This window comes from Larus michahellis, chromosome 8, assembly GCF_964199755.1.
Source record: "Larus michahellis chromosome 8, bLarMic1.1, whole genome shotgun sequence".
NCBI classification, from domain to species: domain Eukaryota; kingdom Metazoa; phylum Chordata; class Aves; order Charadriiformes; family Laridae; genus Larus; species Larus michahellis.
In genome coordinates, this window is record NC_133903.1 from 4,803,093 (window position 1) to 4,826,906 (window position 23,814).

General features: G+C 44.0%; 2 protein-coding genes across 2 annotated transcripts in view; one reads left to right on the forward strand and one right to left on the reverse strand.

The window, feature by feature from the left end:
* The window catches only part of LOC141747636 (uncharacterized), a 41,651-nt gene that overhangs the window by 8,435 nt on the left and 9,402 nt on the right, over positions 1-23,814 (reverse strand). The window lies entirely within an intron of this gene.
* Positions 433-23,121, forward strand: MYH16 (myosin heavy chain 16). Its single transcript, XM_074596711.1, is given in 30 exon segments — positions 433-492; positions 918-1,059; positions 4,254-4,341; positions 5,137-5,262; positions 6,288-6,440; positions 7,232-7,313; positions 8,343-8,370; positions 8,373-8,508; positions 8,788-8,792; positions 9,068-9,127; positions 9,130-9,230; positions 9,898-10,008; positions 10,411-10,488; positions 12,747-12,793; positions 13,619-13,677; positions 14,276-14,383; positions 14,386-14,446; positions 14,448-14,478; positions 14,809-14,920; positions 15,114-15,241; positions 17,399-17,595; positions 18,466-18,598; positions 19,872-19,989; positions 19,992-20,081; positions 21,272-21,335; positions 21,337-21,401; positions 21,527-21,596; positions 21,598-21,627; positions 22,056-22,238; positions 23,013-23,121. Coding segments are annotated over 30 exon segments (2,775 nt in total).

Here is a 23,814-nt window from a genome sequence, read left to right on the forward strand (position 1 = left end):
CAGGACTTCAAACGAGCTGGTTATAGGGTTTGTTTGAAGCCTGAAAACTGACAGATCTGAAAGCTGTAGCAGAGACCATGGGTTAAAACCTGTTCATCTCGCATACATATGTAATCTCAAGGAGCAGCTTTTGTAAGAAGACGACTTGACCCTTTGTCTGGTTTTGACACACATTTTCCTTTTTAATATCGTTTTGAAGAGTATCTGTTACTGAAAAGAGCTTATTGGTAATGTCTGCTGGCTCCCGAGACTGTTATTACAAGCAGGACTTGAGCTACAGAGAGATCAAACAGTCTCCAGCTGCTGAACTTACAGTGCCCCTTCCAGCAGCTGTTGGTATTTTACAGCTTCCAGGATTTGTACATTGCAAACAAGCCTTTTGTACAAAGCAGATATGATTTTCATAGCCGCTAAGACAGGCAGTCCCGAATCATGGCTGCAAGATTCTCTGGCATGCTCCGAGTCGTGCGCTCTCCCTTCTCCGGGCACGCTGTGAGAGCAAAGCACCATGTTCCCAGCAGAGCTGCACTTCCTCCGTATCTGTGCTGGCTGAGAGGTGGGATAATTGCTATAAGGGGATGTTGCTGCTCATGTCCTGCTGATTTTAAAAAGCATGGTGAAGAGTGGAATGAGCTGATATCCCTGATGCATTTTGCTCGTGGTATCAGAGACGCTTAGAACAACCGCTGTCAAAGCCCATGGCTCTTAGCTAGCATAAATCAGTATACGAAAGAAAAGCAGAGTGTTGGTTTACAGCAACATTAAGCTACTCTGTCCCACGCTAGTCTGAAGGAACCCGGCTGGTCAAATTTCAATGGGCTGGAAAATTATTTTAGATGTTTAGCACTACGGGCCGGCTTCCAGCTTATGGTGCAGATTAAGAACTCCCTTGTGTGGGTCTGTACCCCTTCTGCCAGGTGGCCTTTGATGTCCTGGGCTCCAGTCCAGAAGAGAGGATCTGTGTTTCCAAGCTGACTCGGGGTATCATGCATTTGGGCACTATGAAGTTCAAGCAGAAGCCAAGAGAGGAGCAGGCAGCGGTGCACAACACGGAGGCAGGTTGAGATCTCACGCTTGGTGACAGCAAACCAGGACAAAGCCAGCATGCTACAAGCTCAGCCAGTTCGTTAGGATTGAAAAAGCTGCTAAAACCAGACGCTTGTTTCCAGGGAATATAAAATGACCTTAAACAACACACTGATTTTTATTTTTTTTTTCTAAAATGAACAGATGTGCTATTGAGAGTCAGAGCTGGCATTCACAGCTGCCACAGGGCAGCAGGCCTAGCCAGATGGCGGAGCTGACAGCTAAGGACCTGATCCTTCTTTGTCGAACAGCCCTGCTTTGCAGGTGTTTTTGGAACCACGGTGGAGCAAACAGGCACATACCTCCCAGAGCATATGGGAGCCCACACACAGAGCTGTAACACCTTGTTTGAGGTGTGCATTATTGCCCCTGCTCCATCCAGCAAGCCCTGCTGAATGGGTGCGTGTGTGTGAAGGGACAGAGCTGAGACCTGCTCCCCTTCTTGTCCTTCAGTGAGCTCCCAGCGGGGCTGGGGAGCTGCCCTGCCCCTGAAAGCGGAGCCTGGAACCATTTTTCTGAGTATGCAGCAAGGGGATAGGGACAATGAGCAATCTTCTTCCTTTCACTCAGATTAACATGGTAATCTTCTTCCCTCCAACAGTGGCTGACAAAAATGCTCAGATCATGGGTCTGAACTCTAGAAAGCTCCAGAGGGGCATCACCAGGCGCAGGATGAAAGCAGGGAACAATCTGGAGCAGAAAGGCCCTCTTGGCGCTACACTGCCAGAAGGAGGGATTTGGCCAGCGTGCGTGTGTTGCCCAAGGCCACTGATGGCCAGTGAAGGCTGCCATCTATAACAACCACTACGTTGGCACAGTAAGTGCAGACCAGTGCTGCTTTTGCCATAGCCCTGTCTCTAACCCCGAGTAAGCTGGAATATGCACGGAGCAAGGCCAGACATGAGGGCAAGACGTGGAGGCCAAGTCCTCTGTATGAACTGATGACATCAAACTTCTATGGTTTTATCATACAGCAGCATTGGGAAAAGTACTTTGTTGGTGCAAATTAACGTGGCTCTGTTGCCTTGAAGAAGTACTGCAGCCAGAGACTGGCTCTGCTGCACAGAAATGTGCATCTCAGAAATTGTTTCCAGTAACGATTAATTGAAAGCACTGATTGTGCAAATGTCTGACCGGTGACGCAACAGTTGAGCATTTTAACGTACAAAGAACAGCAAGGCTGTTTCATGACTCTTCAACATGCTGCCACTGGCCTTGATTAAAAATGTAATCCTTATAGATATTCTGAAAAGGAACAAACCCCCAAAAACTCTAGCCCAGGCTTGTTTCTAGCAACACCAAGCTGTAGGAAAGCTACCCAAAAGGCACATCAGCCAAAGGATTAAATTCATTTTCGCTTCTGTTGCTTACATGTTGCTGGAAGAGCCAGAGTCCTGCAGTTCGCTGCAGCTTGTGTAGCCTTTCCTGGTGTATGTGACTCGCCTCTCCGCTGTGTTGTCAAGCAGCCATGCTAATGCTTACCAGCAGGAACAGTATTTAAGCATATTATCAAACTCCACCAGTTATTCATATACTCCACTGCACAGACATACTGACAGAACATGATCAGAGCATGAATCACAGGCCCTTTGCTCTATCTTTTTTACACTCAGCAACTATTTCCTTTCTTTGCTACCAAGCAGGTTTTTGAAAGTGACATTTGACTGTGCCAAAATATATTCTGATTGTGCTTGGCTATACCAGTTTACAAGCCACATTGTCCCCTCTGTCAGCATATCAAAGTAGGAGCCTAAAAGGTAAAAATATAATCTCTCCACAACATCCTTTCCTTTGGCAGTCCTGCAGAATCCTTTATTCAGGGCAAATGGGCTTTCCACGCTAAGGGCCCCTCATGAGTTCCGAGACTCCAGGGAGCACATTAATGCTGTTCCTGTGCCAGCATTAACTCGCTTCCTTTCCCTACACCCACAGAGGATTTCTCCCTCTCTCTACACGCGTTAACAATCAGAAATCTGCTTTCTCATGCACTGCTACCAGGCTATTCTCTTGCTGTATCTGAACTGGTCATGCCTCTTCTCCCCTGCTCCTTTCCAAGTGTGACACCATATCACAGGGTGGCCAGAGAAGAACAGGGATCCCCTGAATGAAGCAGTGGTGGTCTTGCTCCAGAAATCCAGTATGTCCCTGCTCTGAGTCCTCTTCAAAGAGGAGGAGGCTGCAGATAGGGTGAACATTATGCAGTGCAATCAATACTCTCAGCTCAATGTGTCGGCAAGCAAATGTCATTGGTTCCGGTGCCCAGTGCTTCCCCATCATTCTTTTGTGGAAAGGATTAAGCCTGTCCTTATAACACTCACTTCATCCAGGTAACAGCCTGTGTCTGCCTCTGCATACTTCTCTTCTGGGCTGAAAGATGATCTAGCTCTGCCGTTGAAAATTCTGCCCCTCCAGCACTGAGAGGCAGACAGTGCACACCGTTCACTCTGCTCATGAAGGCACTAACTGAGCGCTGCTGCAGAAACACACTTGCACAGATGGAAGCGTGAGCACAGTCCCAGCTTAATGACGAGCTACATAATCCCCTCCTGGCAGTCAGTGGCCTTCTGCTGCCCAGACAAATGTCAGCTTTCTATCAACCAGGAAAACTTGCTGCCTACTGGGATTGTCATCAGCCCAGGACTTTGCAGTTGAAAGGTGAATGGGAAGCGGTCTAGGAAACTGCTTTTCAAATAGGGTCAGATCTTATTTCTACTTCCTGCATACGCAACTCCATCTCAGCCTATGCTAAACTGGCAAAGCAGCACCAGTGTAAGCGAGAGGAAACTGACTTAGAGGGCAAAAAATTGTGTATGCCAACATATTGTGAATGCAGCTTCTCTTCTTTTCCAAGGATGATGTTCACTTCTGGTTTGAGGATTTCTTTAGGATAGTAAACAATGAAAGGACAACTCTAAACCAAAGCAGAATGCAGGTAAAATGATGTATATTTTTATTTGGTTAATAGTTTATCCAGACAGCACTGAACTGCTGAATTAAGTCAGTTAAGACAGGGATTTTTTTTGTTTTTGTGTGTGTGTTTGTTTGTTTGGGTTTTTTTTTTCCCAGCTGTGCAAAGCAAATGACTTTATAATACAGAAGGTTTTCTCTCACCAGCCTCAGTAGCTCCTGTTAGTTTTTTCACTCCATTCCTCTTTGTGTTGTTCCAGGAGCAGCTGAACTAGCTGATGACCACTTTGCACAGCACATCGTCGCATTTCATCCACTGCGTTGTTCCAAAGGACTTCTAACAGTCCGGTAGGCGTCTGCAGCACTGCAGAGCAATCCTCAGGCAAAGCCACACAGTGCCTCCAGCACAAGCTGTGGCTGGCGAACAGCAGATCTTTATTCAGGAATGAAAGAAGTTGGGTCATCGCTTCACAGACTACCTTGTACCCCTTCAAGGGAATGTTAGTCTGAGAGACGCTTCCAAGCCCCAGGGCTAGAGACAGGTTGTCTAATAAACCTCTCATTTTGTGAGAGAAGCATAAAGAATTAGGAAATACGCGATCTGGAACGCGACAAATTGGCACTATTATTTATTAGGCTGCATTGCCTCCTGCAACTCTTTTTTTTGCAGTATCAACCACAGAAACAGTGAATTGCAGAGAAGAGCAACTTAACTTTTCACCTATGATATATAATAAAGTGGAAGGACAAGTAATGGAAAGCAGTTGGAAAAAACGGCAAACAAATCTCCTATGAATAGGCAGTTACTCATGTTGTTTGAATTCCAACACTATTACTGAATGCACATCTTCCACTTTTCAGCTGACAGAAGTATGCATCCTGTGCATGATCTTGTCCATGAGGACAATCAGAGGGAGTGGGTATGAATGCCTACTTCTAAACACCTCTGCATCCCCCTCCAAGAACTTCCACTTTGCACAGACGGATAGGAATGTCCACAAGCTTCCTTACCACTCGTATTTCAGTGCCATGCCCATGGGGCTAGGAAGCTAAACCAGAGAAGATCTTAAGCAGCGATTAGCCTTTCTGCGCTACCGCTAACTGTAGCTCTTATATCATTATACCTGTTCTTTCTCATTTTAGATACCAAAGCCTGAATCCCAGCATAATCCCTCCAGGGTTTGTGGACAGTAAGAAGGCATCAGAGTTGCTGCTTGGCTCTACTGACCTGGGGGAGAAAGAGTACAGAATTGGATATAACAAAGTACTGTTTACTCCTACCAAATTGAGCTAAATAAATTGATGGCAGTTATGACTCAGCATGCCTTTGGTGTAGATATAGCGGCAGAATTAGAGTTTCTACAGCAACCCACTTCCTCATGCATATAATATCCTCTCTTACACACGCTCCCCAAACTGACTTTTAATCAGACAGTACAGTTAATATAATGCAAATGAAGTGCACCTTAAGCTATGTGATAAATCTCACTTGCTCTTTACTATTCCTTAGTCAGGCAAAAATCCTACTAACTGATCATTTATCCAATTTAAGACTGGAATGGAAAATGGAGGGAGACTGTTGTAGCTGTCTAATATTAGCAGCATATATCATTAATTTTGCACATATGTTTTTGTCATAACATAATGAAAGTAGCTATTGTAACAGCCATGCAAAAGGGAGTATTCTGTTCTTTGCAGGAACCTAAAATCTGCATTTCCCAACTTTTATAATAATTACACAATATTCATCACTTCTCCAACCTATTCTATCCTTAAATTTCAACTTACAGATGGAGGTTGGGTGGGCCAGACACTGTCCCTGATCTCACTTTTAAAGACAACAGACACAAGATTACTGCTGTTATTTTTTCCTTGTCACTGAAACTACTTAGTGCATTTCCTGGCACCAGAGAGCACAAGGTATATTTGGGTTTCATCACGGATAAGACTTCCACTCCTGCCTTACTATGTGCCACTTAGCTAGATCTTACAATGATCTCAATGTTATTTTTTATAGCTAGACACCTTGGGCACAGAAAAGGCTAAAGAACTCCAGGCAAATCCGCACTAAAGCTGAAGGGAATCCAATTCCTAACCATTAGTCTTCCATTCCCGTAACCTCCCCAAACTTTATCCTTTTTGTAAATGTAAGCAGAGAAGAGACAAGATCACAACAAGATAAATTGACGTGTAAAGAGCAAAGAAGTAAAATATCCTCATTTCTGAGTGCTAATGCACAGCAAGTCCAGAGTTTCATAGTCCCAAATGCTACATAGAACTCCAGGTTCTAACAGTCTCCTGTCTTTCAACATATTTTTCTGTGCTGGGATCCTGGCCACGCTGGACGATATGAGAGATGAAACCCTGATGAAGATCATGACCATGCCGCAATGTCATGCTTATGGTTTCTTGATGAGAATAGAGTACAAAAATACGCTGGCTAGAAGGTATCCTTGGGGAAAAAAATAGAAACTACTCTGTGAATCCAAGGTGGCATTAGAAACCAACCACTAACGTAATTCATTTACTGTCAAGAACCATGAAATGAAACTGTGAGTTCCAAGTTCTACATCCCAGCACACAACAAAGCAATAACGTTTTCCTCCTTTTTCCACATGGCTCCATGCAGCAGAACAATATTGCAGGTAGACGGCTGGGTGGCTCCCTTACCTCCTGTGCATCCGCACAGTTGGTGGTGAGCATTATCTCTGTCCAGAAACCCTAGCTCACACGGTGATGCAGTGAGTCTCCCGGAACTCAACCACAATACATATATTTATGAGTCATGAGACTTTGGTTTTGATCTCTGCATTTTTTCTGCCACTGCCTATGGTATCTGCGGCTGCGGGATAGAGGAGAGGAAATATGGGAGGCAAAAAACATCCTTTCAATTAACTTTCAGTTTATTTGTATATTTTTATTTGTATATTTCCAGCAGTATTTGGCTCCTCTAGTGCATGAGAAACTTCAATTTCCACATCCACAATAGCATTTTTTAAACAAATTAAATTCTGTTGCCCTTTTTCCTATGTCAGCAAACTGTTATGACTCTTCTTGCATGCCAAAAAATTGTGGGACATTGAGGCCTACTCCATTTGACTGAGACTACATACTGACTCCAACATTCTGCTGTGCACAATTGAGCATGAACGCTTTGAGTCCCCCTACGAGTCCCCCTACATACAGTGCCTGGAAACAGAATTGTTTCTAAGCCACGCACGTGTTCTGTTTACTACAGACTAGGCCTGCTGGCAATTCAGAGGAACGTCCAGAAGTTTCTGCAGCTGCTTTTCTGGGGAGGGTGGAAATTGCACAGTAGGGTGAGAAAAATACTCTGAGGTTGTCCTGTTCTGCAGAATTAAACAGTGGCAATTACAGGCACTGAGAACTTTGGGATGTCTGGGCAGGGAAGATAAGGGCTGGGAGAAAAAAATAAATGGCTATGTTCACTTAAGTAAAGACACTGAGAAAGCTAGTGACTTTCTTGTGAATTATTAATAGGGCAAGGGGCCTGAGTGATTTCTTTCCAAATCAATGCCAGAGAAGTTAGTAAACGGAGAAAGCCCTTAAATCTGAGCCTAAGCCTGCTACCTCCAGGGAGTGGAAAGAGAGTGTCTTAGAAATTCAAAACCTGGACTTCCCAGAGAGAAATGGTGAGGTTATGAGCATGGGACTACAAGATTGCACTAGTCACTAACATTTAAAAGCTGAAACAAAGCTGCTTAGTTCAATTCTCTGAAGCAAGACCACATTGTCATCATGAAGGGGCAGTTCCAGCTCCAACTCTCTTCAATTAGTCCCAGGATGGATAATTCAGTTGGTTTTCTGTTAAGAGGGGAAAGAAAGCGTTGACCAAGATACTCAAGCTTAAGTGAAACAAAACTATGTTGAAGCAAGTTTTCCACATATAGGTGAAACAAAATCTGCCTTTTTACCTGGGGACACACGTTCCCACCTCCACTGCAAACCAAATGAACTTCCATAGCCTTAGAAAGAAAGAGCTTTCAAAGGGTTCTGGTCCCATTTGGACTGGTATGAACCTAAAGCATTATAAGAATCATTCTGCATTTATATCAGTTCAGAATCTGGAATACAGTCCTGATTTCTATGCTGGCATGCGGATCTGCTGCTGCGCACCAGATCAACCTTTTCTAGGAGCAGTATTACTCACACCATAGATATGAAACTCTCTGCACTAAACAGGCATTTCAGGAAACACCAGGTCTCCCACTAGTATGCAGAAAATACTAGAATCTGATAATAAAAGGACCACCTCAGGGTTTTCAGGGACCATTATAATAGAACAGGCTTGTTTGAGCAACCTCATTGCTTGAACTCCTTACTTCCAGGTGAAGCCTTTGCTGAACGTCGCCCAACGGGAGAAAAAATGTAACTGAAGGAATTGGAGGGGAGGAGCATCATGTCAAAGCCTCCAGATCTCAGAGAACACACAAAAGAGCAGACAGCCACCCTCAGCCAGGAGAAGAATGACCTCCCCATCCAACTGCAGGCTGAGTGTTACCAATGGTTAAAGGCTTAGTATTCATTTAGGCAGGGCATTGGCTTTCTCAAATGACTCATAAGAGACTCCTTTTCAGAATATGGAATGAATAAAGAGCATATGGGGATGATGCATGAGATTCACAGACAGCCTGACTGTATCTTAAATAAAGTTAAGCCCTTAGAAAACAAAGGAGACTGAGAGGCCTCATGGATAGAGCAAAGAAGCTGTTGTCCCAAGTCCTGACTTCTCTTCCTGGTCAACCACTGATGCTCAGCATGATCTATGGCAAGTCAGGGTGGCATCTTTTTAAAATTAAACTCTTCTTTAAGGACCTGTGTGTGTATAAACAAATAGATTTTTTGATGCTTAACTTTAAGAAGCTATGGCCTGAGTCATGGAGATTCAGATCAACTATAACAACAGGTATGTTAAAGGAATCTTAATAAACTCTGTGGAAGAGGCAAAATCTTGTATTTCTTGCTAATGGAAGTTTGCTGCCGTAACAGACAGTAGCTGTAGCAGCTTTTCATAGGCTGAACACTGGATTCCCACATCTTCATTAGGAACAAGAGAACTTGTTGGATGCTGAGGAGTGCCTGGCCCAAATGAGCCAGATCCTGGATATGAAGGAGCTGGCACAAGTGCCAGTAAGCAGATCCTGGAGGATTAGCTCAGTGATCTGAAATGTGACTTGGGAAGGCTGGAGGCTACTTGACTAAAACTAAGAAGGAAAGGCATGTATGAAATATGACAGAAAGGTTTTGTCTGCCGCATTCTTCAGGGAAATGAACCCCAACATCCATTACAGGTCCTCCAGTCAGAGGACCCTTTAGGATGCTCAGATTCACTCAGCTGATCACTCCCAGAGTTTCTTAGGTTGTCTTCCAGCATCTCATATAACCTGAGATGGATTTAATTTTACACTTCACTCTTCTACCCCACAGTAATGGTCATTTCACGGCAATTTCTAGGGATCCCTAGAAATGTCCCTAAGACATCAGCATCTCCTCTACATTCTTTATTAATTATACCCACTTTTACATGGCAATACTGGTAGATCTCTACTTATAAAATGCTCCCCTCCACAGACATGTAACACCTTTCTGCCTAGCTCTGGGGAATACTTTTCCCTCTCCTGCACCTGAACTGTTTTTTATTTAATGGAATTGTAGGAGTTTTAAATCCATACTGTAGCAGCCATGTGGCTGTCTGCTGCTTCTTCTGAAGTCAGTGTTAACATCCACAGGATGTTAAATTCACAGATGCCTCATATGTCTCAGAATTTATTAACTGAATCTCAGATTCCTTCTAAAGAAATACAAGCTTCCAGTGACATTTTGTCCTGATGCTGCTAATGGCTTGTGTGATCCACAAAACCTGCATGATGTTCCCTTTCCCGTCTCCAGGCATTAGACCACAGAGTTCGAACTCTGATTTCAGATGTCTCTGTTCAGAATGACTCAGTCCCTAAATTCCAAAAGGAAAAGAGGGCTTTAGAGGAAGTTCATCAGGCAGAAATAACTGCTCCATTTCTCTTTACTTTCTCCCATTCTGATTCTCCCAGGCTGGGAAAAGGAAAAAAAGCAAAACCACATTGCTTGCTTAAATACTGTGAGACTACAGTTTGCTGCACAAACAGGAAGGGAGCTGTGTTTTTCTAGGTATTAACTCATGGCAGCACAGTGAAGTGTTGCCAATCTGTGCCACTGCCCAAAAGAGCTATGTGAATTGCTGAGGGTGAGCAGGATTCTTCTGCAAGAGTCAATGCTGGACCAAATTCCTCTGGACCTATTGAAAACGCACACGTGAAGCGCATACTGCTTTCAGGAGGCAGCTCAGATGAATCTATTCTTTGGGTCTGAGTTAGTTTCTCACTCAATGCTGTGCACTAGTCTTGCTCTGTCCCTTCCTAGAAAATTGTAAAAAGTGAGGAGGATAAGATGTACCACCTGAACAAGAACAGCAGCAAACCTACCACTCAGATGCATGAGGTGAGGTGCAGTTGCTATGGTCTGTATTTCAGATGGCCCTCTTTGGTCTGTTTTTGATATCTTGGGCCCTTCTGATAAACATCACCTGTATGTGTGTTACAAAGTTCTTTTTCACACTGATTCCACTTTTTCCAACTTGCTGGAGGACAAGCGGGAACAAGAAAAGATGATCCATGACAAGGCAGAAAAGGCTCATCATAAAGCAGAGAGTGACCTCAAAATGACAATTGCTAGCCTCAATGAGATGAGTGACCCAAACTTGGAAGAGGTTGTAAAGAATTGTCAATTGTAACAGAATTTCTCCCAGGGTACAGGATCCTACTGGGTGCAGGTGTGCTACATCATAGCTCTGACGGCATTAGCTACACCTGAAAAGTCACTTGGTTGCAAAGTCACTGGGAAATCCACAGGCATCCCTTGATCTCTTCGGTATCAACCTAATGACAAGCAGAAGTACAGTTCAGTAGACCAGGCAAGAAGAATCAGAAATACAGGATTTTGTTTCCTGTGTCTTTCTCTGACTCATTGTCTGATATTTGTAATTCATCTTCCACACTCACCCACATATAAGAAGTGTATAATCACCAGGAAGTTATGAGGCTTAAGTGATTCATGTTTATGTAAGGCCTTATGATCCCCAGATAAAAGCTGTTTTAGAAATGCAAAATATTATCACAAATTAGAACTTTATTTTAGTGTCACTATTGACTACTTTAGTGATGGGTCTGCCAGCACTTCTCTGACAAACCTTCCCTTAGAAATTAACTTCCCAGAATACAAATTTCCAACTCTATATTATCCAAACCACTAATTTACCTAGTTAAAGAGCTAAGTAGCTAAGGCAATGTGTACAATCATTAATAAATACTGGCAAGCTTTGCTAATTCAAATTCTAACACAGTGCTCCACAGAGAGTACAAGACACTTGTGCTTCAGAGCAAGGCCACCGGGACGCTTAAGTGACAGAAGAAAAATTAAGTGCTGGTGTTAGTTCTTCAGAGCTGCAAACAGACGACACAACTTCCTGGGGTGCTTGTGCCTTTACGTGTGGACTAGTTAGTGATGGGGTAAGGAGGAGCTTCCACAAAGGAAAAGGGGACTTGAGTGCCCTGCCAGCCCCACTAGAGACAAGAGACTAGATTGCCTCAACCCACTTTCAGCAAAGATTAACCTGTTCACTACAGCATAGAAACACTTATTTGGCTTAACTCGTTTGCTGTAACAGCCTATCTTTTTTTACCTCACAGTAGCCTGCTTGCGCAGCTTTATCTTTTTGATAAGACTGAATTGGCATAAAAGATTAATACAGACCTTTTAAATGGAGTTTGGAGCCTGTCACTCTTTAAACCCTTAAATAATAGAGAGCTGGCTGAGATGTAGTATTTATTTTTCCCCAGGTAGATTTTGACTTTTTTTCTGCAGCAGATTCTGACTACTTCTCCATGAGCTTGTGAAACCCTTCAGCTTGGAAACATTCGCCTTTTTAGCTTCCAGTGAATCAATAGTTCAGCCATCTCTGAGATCCACCTTGTCTTGTATATTATCCATTCACTGTACGCTCCACTTTCTTTGAAGTCTGGGAAACTGTATGCTCACTGCAGATGTCCTGCCATGCTGCTATGGCCTGCAAGAAAGGAGATCTGCTGCAGGGACCTCCTCTTCTCCTTGCAGGGAGCCAGCAAAGACAGCCGATAGATCTTTTCACCCACATTAATGCCAAAGGCTCCTGGAAGCCACTCCCCCTCTCACCATGGAAGGAAAGGTGGTAAATAAAACCAGAAATGAGTCCACAGCTCACAGGATGAACAGTGTTACCATTCTGAATTCAAATATTTCTTTCATCCAACATATTTCAGTGCCCAAATATTTAACTAAAAACTCAGCATTTTAACAACAACAAAAAAAAAGACCCTCAAACCTAAACTGCAGCTATTTCTACAAACAAGCCTCTATTTCCCCCAAGTAACCAAATCAGCTTGATTATATTCCTGAAGGCCAAATTCTAACATGATAGAGGAAGCTAACAATGCTGCAGATAACATCAGTTGTCTACTGAGACACCTGGCCAGGTCTTTCCTGCTTTGTTGGCTGAGTATGCCCAGTAGATCTCTCCCAGGAACAACAACAAAAAAAAATCCAGTAGGGCTGACAGACATATAGAGAAAGAAGTGAAGAAATTAAGATTCTTGTTTGTATTTCCACAAATTCTCTCACATTTCTCGCTCATAGCCACTGCCATGCTTGTGTGTGCCCTCCAGGCTCGTATATTGGGGAGCTGGAAGAAGACCTGGAAGCTGACCATGCTGTAAGAACAACGGGTAACGGTATCTAAGGAGGAGAAAACTCCCCAGGGGAGTGATTACACCTCTGAAAGGCCCTAAAGACATTAAACTACTAATTAAAAACCCAGAATTCCTCATGAAAGAGTAATAAGATGGACAACAATCTTGAACTCTAGTTTTAGCCTAAGCGAACTCACCGTTATAAATCGCACACGCTACTTCTTTCATAGGAACCTCTGAAGAAGCCAATTACTGGCGGGGCAGTTCTCCACAGAGCAAGAGAGTAGCAGGTCAGGGAAAATGGGCATTTCTCTGTCCTGTCCTTCAGCTACCAAATCACCCCATCCACTTTTTACAGTTCTATAGCGAGGGATGAATCCACTCTAATAAATCTTCCGTAAATTGCCAGGATGTGGTTGTTAAATATATAATCAGATTCATTAACAATGGAAAAGCCTGAAGATAATTCAGTCCCAAAAAAGTTATATTTTAATGGAATGCTCTGAACACATTCTAATGACTAATACGAATTGATAGCATCAATAATAAGTAACATTTCCATTTCAATTCACTTTAGAAATGCTAGCTAATTAATTCTCAACCATCTCAGGAGATAGGTCAGTGTTGTTCGACACCTTGCACAGGTGGGAAAACAGAGGTAAAGGAACTTGTCCAGTGACACAAAAAGCAGCAACACAAGTTAAAGCAGAGCATAGCATTGGGGGATTCCTGTTCCCTCTCTGATTATGCCTCACACTTGCTGCCGTCGTTTCCAAAATGGTTACACTTCTAAATATACATAGGCTCTTTGGCATGGAGTAAGAATTTCTTCCCCTCTTTCCCACTAGGTGGAGAAACAAGGAAGACTGCCTGGAAGAAGGTGGTGTTGCAACAACTGCTCAGGTCAGACACCTTCCCAGCATCTGAGCATCTTGTCTCTCCTCAGGGAAGAAGAAACATCACTGGGAGTCTCCAAAGGAGAAGCTTCTTCAGCAGCTTCTTTGAGCTCGTAAGTGGGCCAGATCCTGCAGACCTTACCCCACGTTCCCCTCACACTGCAGACCTTGGAAGGGGTAAAGCGCCAAGGCTCCATGAAATTCACTGTGAGCTTTGTTATTCCTATAGAGTTGGAGTGGAAGGTGATCAGAGATTCATTAGAAAGTTGTTAATTCAGAAGCATACAGTAAAAAGAGGAGGCAGGACTGCTAGGTGTATTTTCTATTGTTTTGCAAGGAAAATACATGGCCTGCAGTCCAAACAATTACTCTGAGCTTTAGCGAGGAGGCCTAGAGATGGTTAATCTTTCTGGAAGATACCAGCCACTGACCTTCTAATGGATTAATACCAAAGATGGGATTTATCCCAAATAAAGAGACCATTAAAGCTAAATAAAAAGCTTCCAGAAGCCTTTCTTATAAAGCATCCCCGAAGGCCTTACTGAGACTCCAGGGCTGCCGGATCCCAGCTGACAACACCTACTTGGCCCCTTCTCAAATCTCAAATCTAACAGAATGGCAAGCGGGAAGCTGGGCTGCTGAAGCTGATCCTTGAGCTGGAGGAGGCAGCCCTGCAGGTCCAGGCCACGGGCTCTACTCTGTGCAGGAAGCACACAGGTCGCGGAGAATATCCAGAGTGAAAGCGAAGCTGGAGACGGACAAACAGGTCATGAAAGCTGAGTGCAAGTATGGCATCTCTGCAGAAATCCAAGGTGAGAGGCCAGCAGGGAATTCCTCAACAAACCAGCAATACAGCCATGGGTTCAGCTATCAGTGCAAGGCAGAATTCAGCCCTCTGCAGTGGGAGCTAACTGGTACCAGCAAGCAGCTGTTTGCAGGTGGTGCTGAACACTGCCCGCCCCGGCTGATGGAGTGGGCATCCCCCTCAATAAAGAGGAGGACACTCTCCACTCCCCCTAGCTTTTGCAGTCATCCCATTGTAATTACAAGCAACTGGAATAAACTTGAGTTTGCAAGAGAGGGAGGATATTTTTGCCTTTAAAGCCTTACTCGGCATCATACGACTGACTTCTCTCTAACAGCTGAACTCGGATGCTCACGTTCACAAGCTGTAAGATGATCTGTCTGAAGCCAATGCCCAGCTGGCTGAGGTAGAGAAGAGCCAAGCTGAAATTAAGGCCATCAGGCTCCAAGGTAAATTCCTTGACAGCTTTGTGCAACGTTACCTCGCTCTGATCCTCCTCTTCCCCTACATTTCATGTAACGCTGGCAGCCCTGCCCTGTCTCCTCTAGCAAATCTGCCCAATCCTTCTAGCCTTTGTCTCTCTTTCTCTCCAGTCAGATTGAATTAGTTCCTCTCCTGCTTCTTTATGTACTTTTCCCACAGCTGAAAACAGCCAGCTGAGTCGGGAGCACCGGGAAGCTAAGAGCAGGCTTAACCAGATTGTCCACATGAAAACTTCTCTCAGCCTGCAAGCAGATGACTTCAAGAGGCAGCTGGATGAAAAGTCAAAGGTACTGGGGACCACCAACCGCCCACAGAGGTTGTTGCTGTCATGGGACATGCAGTGCCTGCTCTTTTGCGTGCTGTTCACTTCAGAGTAACAAGTCTTCTGTGTTAGCTCTCACAAAGGAAAACTTTCTCATCCAAATTAATCTCTGGGCTTGTTACCAGCTGATCTTGGAAGTGGTGTGGGGGCTGTGAGCCTTGTATGGGTATGAAAATACGATACAGCATCTCCCATGAGTCAGCAGCGAAGAGCGAAACACACACCTCTTGATTCTCAGTCCACTGTCCATTCAGTGGATTGTGCAGCAGTTTATTTGCATAGATCACGCAAGTTTGGCTCAAAAGGTACCAGTATTTCAGGTCTGCCTGACACATCTGTCTTGGAAATTTGTGCTTATCTCCAAAGAGTAATTTTAGTGCTGCACCTGTATATCAAAATTCTGGCAGGAATCATCTGCGTGTTCAGAACAATCACCAAATGGGTTTACTGTCATAATTCTTTTGAAACACTGTTTGAGAGAAAACAGTGATGGTGACAAGCCAAGTTCTGTTTTCAGTTGTATTAACTCAATTCAATTCACTGCAGTACAGCAAAAAACAGGTACAGAGAACAGAATCTTGGCTCCTGCCCAGGAAGATATTTTGAAGCCTGAGATGTCACTCCAGTCTTCAAAAAAGGCAAGAAGGAGGACTCGGGGAACTACAGGCCGGTCAGCCTCACCTCCATCCCTGGAAAGATGATGGAACAAGCTCATTCTGGGCGTCATCTCAAGGCATGTGGAGGAAAAGAAAGCTATCAGAAGTACCCAACATGGATTTACCAAGCGGAAATCACGTCTGACTAATCTGATAGCCTTCTATGATGGCATGACAGGATGGATAGATGAGGGGAGGGTGGTAGATGTGGTCTATCTTAACTTAAGCAAGGCATTCGACACAGTCTGCCACAGCATCCTCATAGGGAATCTTAGGAAGAGTGGGTTAGATGAATGGACAGTAAGGTGGATAGATAACTGGTTGAAAGTCAGAGGGTCATGATTAGGGGCACAGAGTCTAGTTGGAGGTCAGTGATGAGTGGTGTTTCCCAGGGGTCAGTACTGGGTCCAGTCCTCTTCAATATATTCATTAATGACCTGGATGAGGGGATAGAGTGCACCCTCAGCAAGTTTGCCGATGACACAAAGCTTGGGGGGGCGGTGGCTGACACACCGGAAGGCTGTGCCACCATACAGAGAGACCTAGACAGGTTGGAGATTTGTGCAGAGAGGAACCTTATGAAATTAAACAAGGGCAAGTGTAGGGTGCTGCACCTGGGGAGGAATAACCCCATGCACCAGTACAGGTTGGGGCTGACCTGGTGGAGGGCAGCTCGGTGGAAAGAGACCTGGGAGTCCTGGTGGAAAACAGGATGACCATGAGCCAGCAATGTGCCTTCGTGGCCAAGAAGGCCAATGGCATCCTGGAGTGCATCAAGAAGAGTGTGGCCGGCAGGTCAAGGGAGGTCATCCTCCCCCTCTTCTCTGCCTTGGTGAGGCCTCACCTGGAGTACTGTGTCCAGTTCTGGGCTCCCCAGTTCAAGAAGGACAGGGAACTGCTGGAGAGGGTGCAGCAAAGGGCTACAAAGATGATGAGGGGACCGAAACACCTCTCTTATGAAGAAAGGCTGAGGGATTTGGGTCTCTTCAGTCTGGAAAAAAGACGGCTGAGGGGGGACCTTATCAACACTTATAAATACTTAAAGGGTGGGTGTCAGGAGGATGGGGCCAGGCTCTTTTCAGTGGTGCCCAGTGACAGGACAAGAGGTAATGGGCACAAACTTGAGCATAGGAAGTTCCACCTAAACACGAGGAGGAACTTCCTTACTTTGAGGGTGGCAGAGCACTAGAACAGGCTGCCCAGAGAGGTGGTGGAGTCTCCATCTCTGGAGACATTCAAAACCTGCCTGGATGCGTTCCTGTGCAACCTGCTCTAAGGTGACCCTGCTCTGGCAGGGAGGTTGGACTAGATGATCTCCAGAGGTCCCTTCCAACCCTATGATTCTATGTTTCTAGCTCATCCTAAACAGAGTTGTTCAACTGGAACACTCCAGCTCTGGGGAGTGAGGTCAGTGCATTCATACTTCCAGTAGGACAGATGCCTAGTAATGGCTGGGCTGTCTCGAGTCCTGCACTACTGCTGAAGTGAGCCTAGCCAATGCCAAGCATGATTTGGACTCAATGAAAGGGTATTTGGAGGAAGAGGAGGACAGCAAAGCTGAACTGCAGTGCCTGGTCTCTAAACTCAATTCTGAAGTCACAATCTGGAGGACTAAATACAAGAGTGGTGCCACTGAAAGAACCAAAAAGCTGGAAGAAACCAAATGAGCACTTGGCTTTCAGGGACTCTGGGATGGGACTTACGGCAGGCTCATTATTTAGTTTGACTGCTGAGTCACAGCTTATAGATGTGATCTGTTAGGACTCAATTTGGTAAGACAGAGGGAAAGCAAAGAGCTCCAGCCAAAAGAAAGAAAATAATACTTGCAATAATAAACAGGGACTATTGAGACCTAACACTTATACACTGACAACAGAAAACCAACACCGATCCTTTCTGATAAAGGCTTGAATTTGAATACCCTTTCTTTATTCCAAGGACTTTACTCTTCCAGCAGCCTTACAAAAGCCAATAGCATTTCCTAAGTATAAAGCAAGCATCAAATCAGATTAAATCCCTTAGAATCTAGTCCTTGAGATCTGGTATTACAGGCTAGAAGTTGAGCCAATCTTTGTAGCAGTCTCTCTAACAGAGCTAACATAAAGATGCTTTCACTTAATAGCGACAAAAGTTAAGGCATCACTGTTCACCTGAACAATCTGAGACAAATGGAATAAACTACTACATCTCTGCACAACTTTGCACTGAGTTCCAGGGATATTCACAAAGGAGGGAGGCTACTTTGCTCTTAGACACTATCCAGGTCCTTGAGATACCTTAATAAAAGGTGGAAACGTCTATCACCAGGTTACAACCCAGCAATAAAGAGCTGAGCTGTGGACCAATATGCCATACCGCACCAGCCACATCCCAGTAATGGTTTTGCAGTCACTTTTCTGAGACTGCTGCCAGGATTTCACCTTTTCACTGGTGAAAACAGCTACGGTGCTCGAGATGAGTGCTCCTGAATCCTACCACTCCTCACTCCATGAACTACTTACTCACCAGGATATTTCTGCCCTCTCTCCCTCAGGACAAAGTTGGCTGTGAGGCTCCAAGAAGCAGAGGAGACAGCTGAATCAGTCAAAGCCTGGGCTGCCAATATGGAGAAAACTAGGAAGAGGCTTCAGAAAGAAGTGGAGGACCTCACTGTTGACCTTGAGAAGGCCAGAAATCCAGCCATGCAAGAGTACATCCAGCACAAGCCTGACCAGCAAGATCTAAGACCTGGTACTGGAAGCCCTGAGAGTCTTTCTGTTAACTCAGGTCAGCTTTGGACTGGTCCCCTATTTCTTAATATTTTAAGATCTCTCTATTAAACATCAAGTAATCTGTATGACCATGAGAAGCAAGGCTAAGATTTATCACATCAAGAGAAAACCCAGATGAGAGCTGCAGCTAATTCCTAGAAGCACACAGCATGCTTCTGGTAAGCTCATTAGCTAACTTCCAGAAACAAGAGTACAGCTAAAGCAAAAGCCCTCCTTTACTGCAAGCCAAGGTATTCATCTTTTTAAGTATAATGATATCCTGCTTTGAACTTTTCAGTGTTGCAGTACCAGTGGGTTGGCCACTGGTTATTAACCACCATACTCAAAGCAGATCTAAACAACACCTAAACACTAGCAACAAATGCTCCTTCATTAAATTAGTATTTCTATTCTTGCTAGTGTTAGTGTAAGAGCATGAATAGTAGTGCAACTGTGGGACATTTGAATAAAAATGTTACTTAAAATAGGCACAAAGGCTGCTCCAAATCCACTGAAGTCCTTGGGTATCTGCCAATGACTGCAGTCGGCTTTAGAACAGGGTCTCAAGAGCTGAAAATCCCACATACATCATTACATTACTGGGCTGAAAATCTGTTCCACCATCACTTTCTTTAATGAAGCAGTTCTTTATTCTATGGTTCCTGTGGTGTGCTTGTCACCATGGTATCTGAACGCATGTGCAGATCATAAGGATATGGAGAATATTTGTGATTAAAAGCTCCTAGGAAAGAAAAATGTACCTTTATTCTTTTCCTTCATGACAAGCAGTTAAACACCATCTAAAATAGTCCTGAATAACATCTTGTTTGTAACCGAATTGTCTTTGAAATAGAAAGAGTCATATTAATCAACCCAGGCAATTACTAACAGCACATCTGCACAAGGAATATCTGAAGTGGAAAACATTTGCTCCACAGCAGCATCATTATAACCACAGGAGCAAGGAAGACTATCACACTGATGGGAACTGGGTGATCTTGTTAAAATCCTAATGGTGAGGAAAGAAAGCCTCGTAAACATTTTAATCATCCATTCAGAGTGACCAAGAGAAACTCTGCCAGTCATTAGAGTGGCTGCCAATTTAACTGTGACTAGCTGGCAGGACATGCAGAGAAGTGAAGTGTAAAGAAAACTTGTGTCCGGTGAATGCTTGGCTTTATCTTTCCAGGCCAATGCTGCTTGTGCTGCCCTGGACAAGAAGCAGAGAGCCTTTGATAAGATGCTGGCAGAATGGCAACAAAAATGCAAAGGGCTGCAGGTCACAGTGCATAGTTCCCAGAAGGAATGTACACAACTGAAAATTTTGAGCTTAAGACTGTCTATGAAGAATCCTTGGAGCACCTGGAATCTATGATGAAGGAGAACAAGGCCTTTCAGGGTAAGTACAGGTTTGATGTTAAAAAACTCTGTAAATTATAAGCCCCTTGATTCCTACTGAATGATCTCTTGTGGTATCTTCCAATACCAATTCCACTTTTTTTATTTCTAGCAATGCTTTCACTCTCTGGAAACATACATTTGATGCACCTAAAGTCACAGGTTAGATTCTGCTCTTGGGATGACAGAGTCTGCATTCACACACACGCCACCCCTATCGGATCACCCAAGAAGGTAACTAGCTCCAGTGTACTGCTTCCAGGACACCGACTCCAGGCATAACATTCAGGATCGAGGTCCTTTCTGGACCTTCAAAACACAGTCATGATAGTAGCTTGGTTGTACTCACCGTTGTACTAGGAGATCACCACTCCAGGCTGGGCCAGGTATCATCACTAGAGCACCGCATAAGGGAATAACAGACTGGTTACAGCATTAGGCTTAAATATGAGAGGCAGCAGGTCCAGTTCTGGCTACCAGCATTCTCTCCAATTCTGAGCAATTCACTTAGGGGACTACTAACAATGGTCAGCTTTGCCCTGGGCACATGATGTTCCCTTTAACCTTAGTGGGGAGGATTAGGCTTCTCCAGGAGTCTGTTCAGAGCAAGTCAGTTAAACTCCTACTCAGAGTGTCTCTCTTGGCTTTTTTTTTTTTTTTTAAACACTTCTGTAAATTGCAAAAATTGATCTCTTACAGGAGACTGGAAGATGACACTGTAAATATTTAGAAAATGCTACAATCTGCTGCCCTTGCAGCCAACAGAAAACAGTGATGGACTCCCTGGCACAGACCCAGCATTTTCTGGGCTATCTCCCCCAACCCTTTGCTCTGGCCTACATCAGCTGGCAGAGCGCCCCACTCTGCTGTACAGAAATGATGCGGCATCCTGTTTTCATTTTGTAAGAGCAACCATCTGAAAGGGGGAAAGGGGAAGGCTGGATAAAAACTGTAAAAAAACTTCTCTTGATTTAATAGGCTTCATTCTTCCACCTCCATGAACACATGCAGCAAGTGGGGCTCATTCAGAAATCCAGGATAATATTTAGCAACAAAAGAAAAGGGCAGCTGATATAAAGTGACTGGAATAATTTCATGCCATTTCCATTCAAAGAATCTGCTTGGTGCACTTGGTAAAGTTCATAGTCCTGAAATGAAAACAGATATTTCATATCATAGGTTTTTCCCTAGAGGAAATTAAGGATCTAATCAATCAGCTTAAGGAGGGGGGGAAGAGCACTCACGAGCTGCAAAAGACAGAGACTGGAGATGGAGAAGGATGAACTGCAGGTGGCACTGGAGGAAGCAGAGTCTTCCCTGGAGGAACCAATGCTACAGATGTGAGAACTGCATGCCAGGGCTGCTACCCACATTCCATCAGATGGATTTTTCTATGTTTAACCCCCAAAGGGCATTTATTCATCCATCTGTTGCACCTTTTCTTGCAGGCTGAAGAAAGTAAACTGATTTCCATTCAGCTCAAACTGGCTCAGGTTGAAGCTGACATCAACAGGAGAACACAAGAAGGAAGAATCTGAAACAACCAGGTATAGCGATGATGTGACATTAAGTCCCAGGCTGCAGCATAGAGGTTTTAAGTTAGACACTGGGAAAGATGTATAATCATGAAGGGGAATTACTCTTTAGACCAAATTGTCTGGAGGTTGTAGAGTTTCCATTATTGGAAGTTAAGTGCATCCTGGTCACATGTTGTCTATGGGACTGGTTTAGCAGGAGGTGATGCAGATTTTAGGCAGTAGATTTTTGAGATGACCTTTTGAAAGCCTCTCCCTGCCCTATGTTTTAAAAGAAGGGATTAATGAAGGGCTTGGTGCAAAATACCGCTATCTCTGTTTTAAACAGGTTTGAAAAGTTACTGTATTTTTATTACTTGGTGGGCAGTAATTTGGTACAAAGGCTGGATCAGACTCAAGATAACAGAATGTTGTACCATATGCTTCGCTGGACTCCACAGAAATAATCACCAGCAGGCAACTGAGTCTCTGCAGGCGAGTCTGGAGACTAAAGCGAAGGGGAATGCTGAAGCTCTCAGGCTCAAGACAATGGACTCTCACTTGATCAGAATGGAAATGCAACTGGATCACACCAACAGGAATGACAGTGAGCTTCTCGGGACACTGAATAAACTGCAACAGCATGCAGATAAACTGGAGAGGGTAGAAGCAGGTCCCTGGATGGAAAAGCATACCAGTTCTATTTTACAGCTTAAGCAACAAAGCGTTAGATTACGTACTCTTGTTTAGACAGACATTTTGAACAAATTGAGAATTTATATTCAAAAGCCCTGGTTCTCCCACTCATATCAATTTCAATCTGCAGTAGCTCCAACAAAGCTTATACAAGACAAGCATTACTATCAGCTTTTCTCAAACTAGAAACCCAAAGAACGAGTCATATGTAATTAAAACAAAAATGTTCTGCTTTTAAGAGAAGTTGTAATTGCTGTTTGAACAGGATAGCCAAGAAATGGACTAGAAATTAATAGAGATGTAAAACTAAGGAGCTTCCTTTGGCTCTTCATTTCCAAAATAAAACTAAGTAAATTAATAAAAGGCTAGTCTCTTTGTTGGAATAAAGTGGTACAACTGCTGCCAAAAATCCAATTTTAGTAACTTAAAAAGTAGCAACAAAGACTCTCTCTATACACGTGTGTGTACATATACACACACAGAGACACATTCAAACCTAACTTGTCATCACTTACATCAGTCTCAGTCAGAGGTAATTCTCTTGAAGTCAGTGTGGCTACAAAGACCTAAGACAGACAGACATGATGATACTGGGATCCAGCAATGGTTTTGTTTGTTGGGTTTTTTTTTAATTATTTTTAAATTTGGCACCACCTTGAAGAACAGCTTTGCAGAGAGACCTCCTTCACCTTTCAGCTTCCTCTCCCTTCATTATTTATATTAATCTTTAATTTTCGGATCTAAATGGATGACAATGCTTGCCAGCATGAAGAGGAGCTGCAGGAGCAGTACATGTGTCGCGGGCGAATAACTTCACTTATAAGAGAGTAGTGAAATGTTTATTAACATAAAACAGTGATTTAACAAAGTTAGTAGTGAATGCGACAGTGTTTTACGAGATTGGATGCCAGGGTACACTTGATTATTTACTGCATAGAGGCCAGGGTCAGACAAGCTCTCAGGGAGACCCTCCCGTTGAGTCACAAGGTTCAGAAAGGACCCCCTTGCTTTCTAAACTCCTTCTCAGAGAGGAGTCGAGGTGCGGCTGGATCCAATCCTAGTCCCAGACTTGGTCAACGGTTTATGTCTAAAGGATTATATATGCGCAATCAATCCTTAGATCACTTAGCTAAGATTTCAAAGTTTAGCATGCTATTAGTCACTTACCGAGAATCTGTTGCGGCAAGGAATCTCTCAACCTCGAGGAGAAGAACCTTAAGCGAGCGTCCCCATGCAAGGGGAGATCCTGTCATGCAGCCCGCTGCCGTGCAGGAGAGCTCAAAGGGCTCTTGGGCTGTCCACTATTTATGGAGTAAGATAATTGACCTATAGTCATATTCTCCCTATAGTCATATTCTCATGGGAACAAGATACCTAGGTTCCCACTCCAGACAGTGCTTTGGTTATGTTGCCAGCCATCTCCCACAGTTCAAGTGCAACTCATAACAACTCCCGCTGATGGCCATGGCTTGAGCAGGAGCCGGGGGAGGGAAAAAGGGAAGAGCACACCACCACACTATGCTG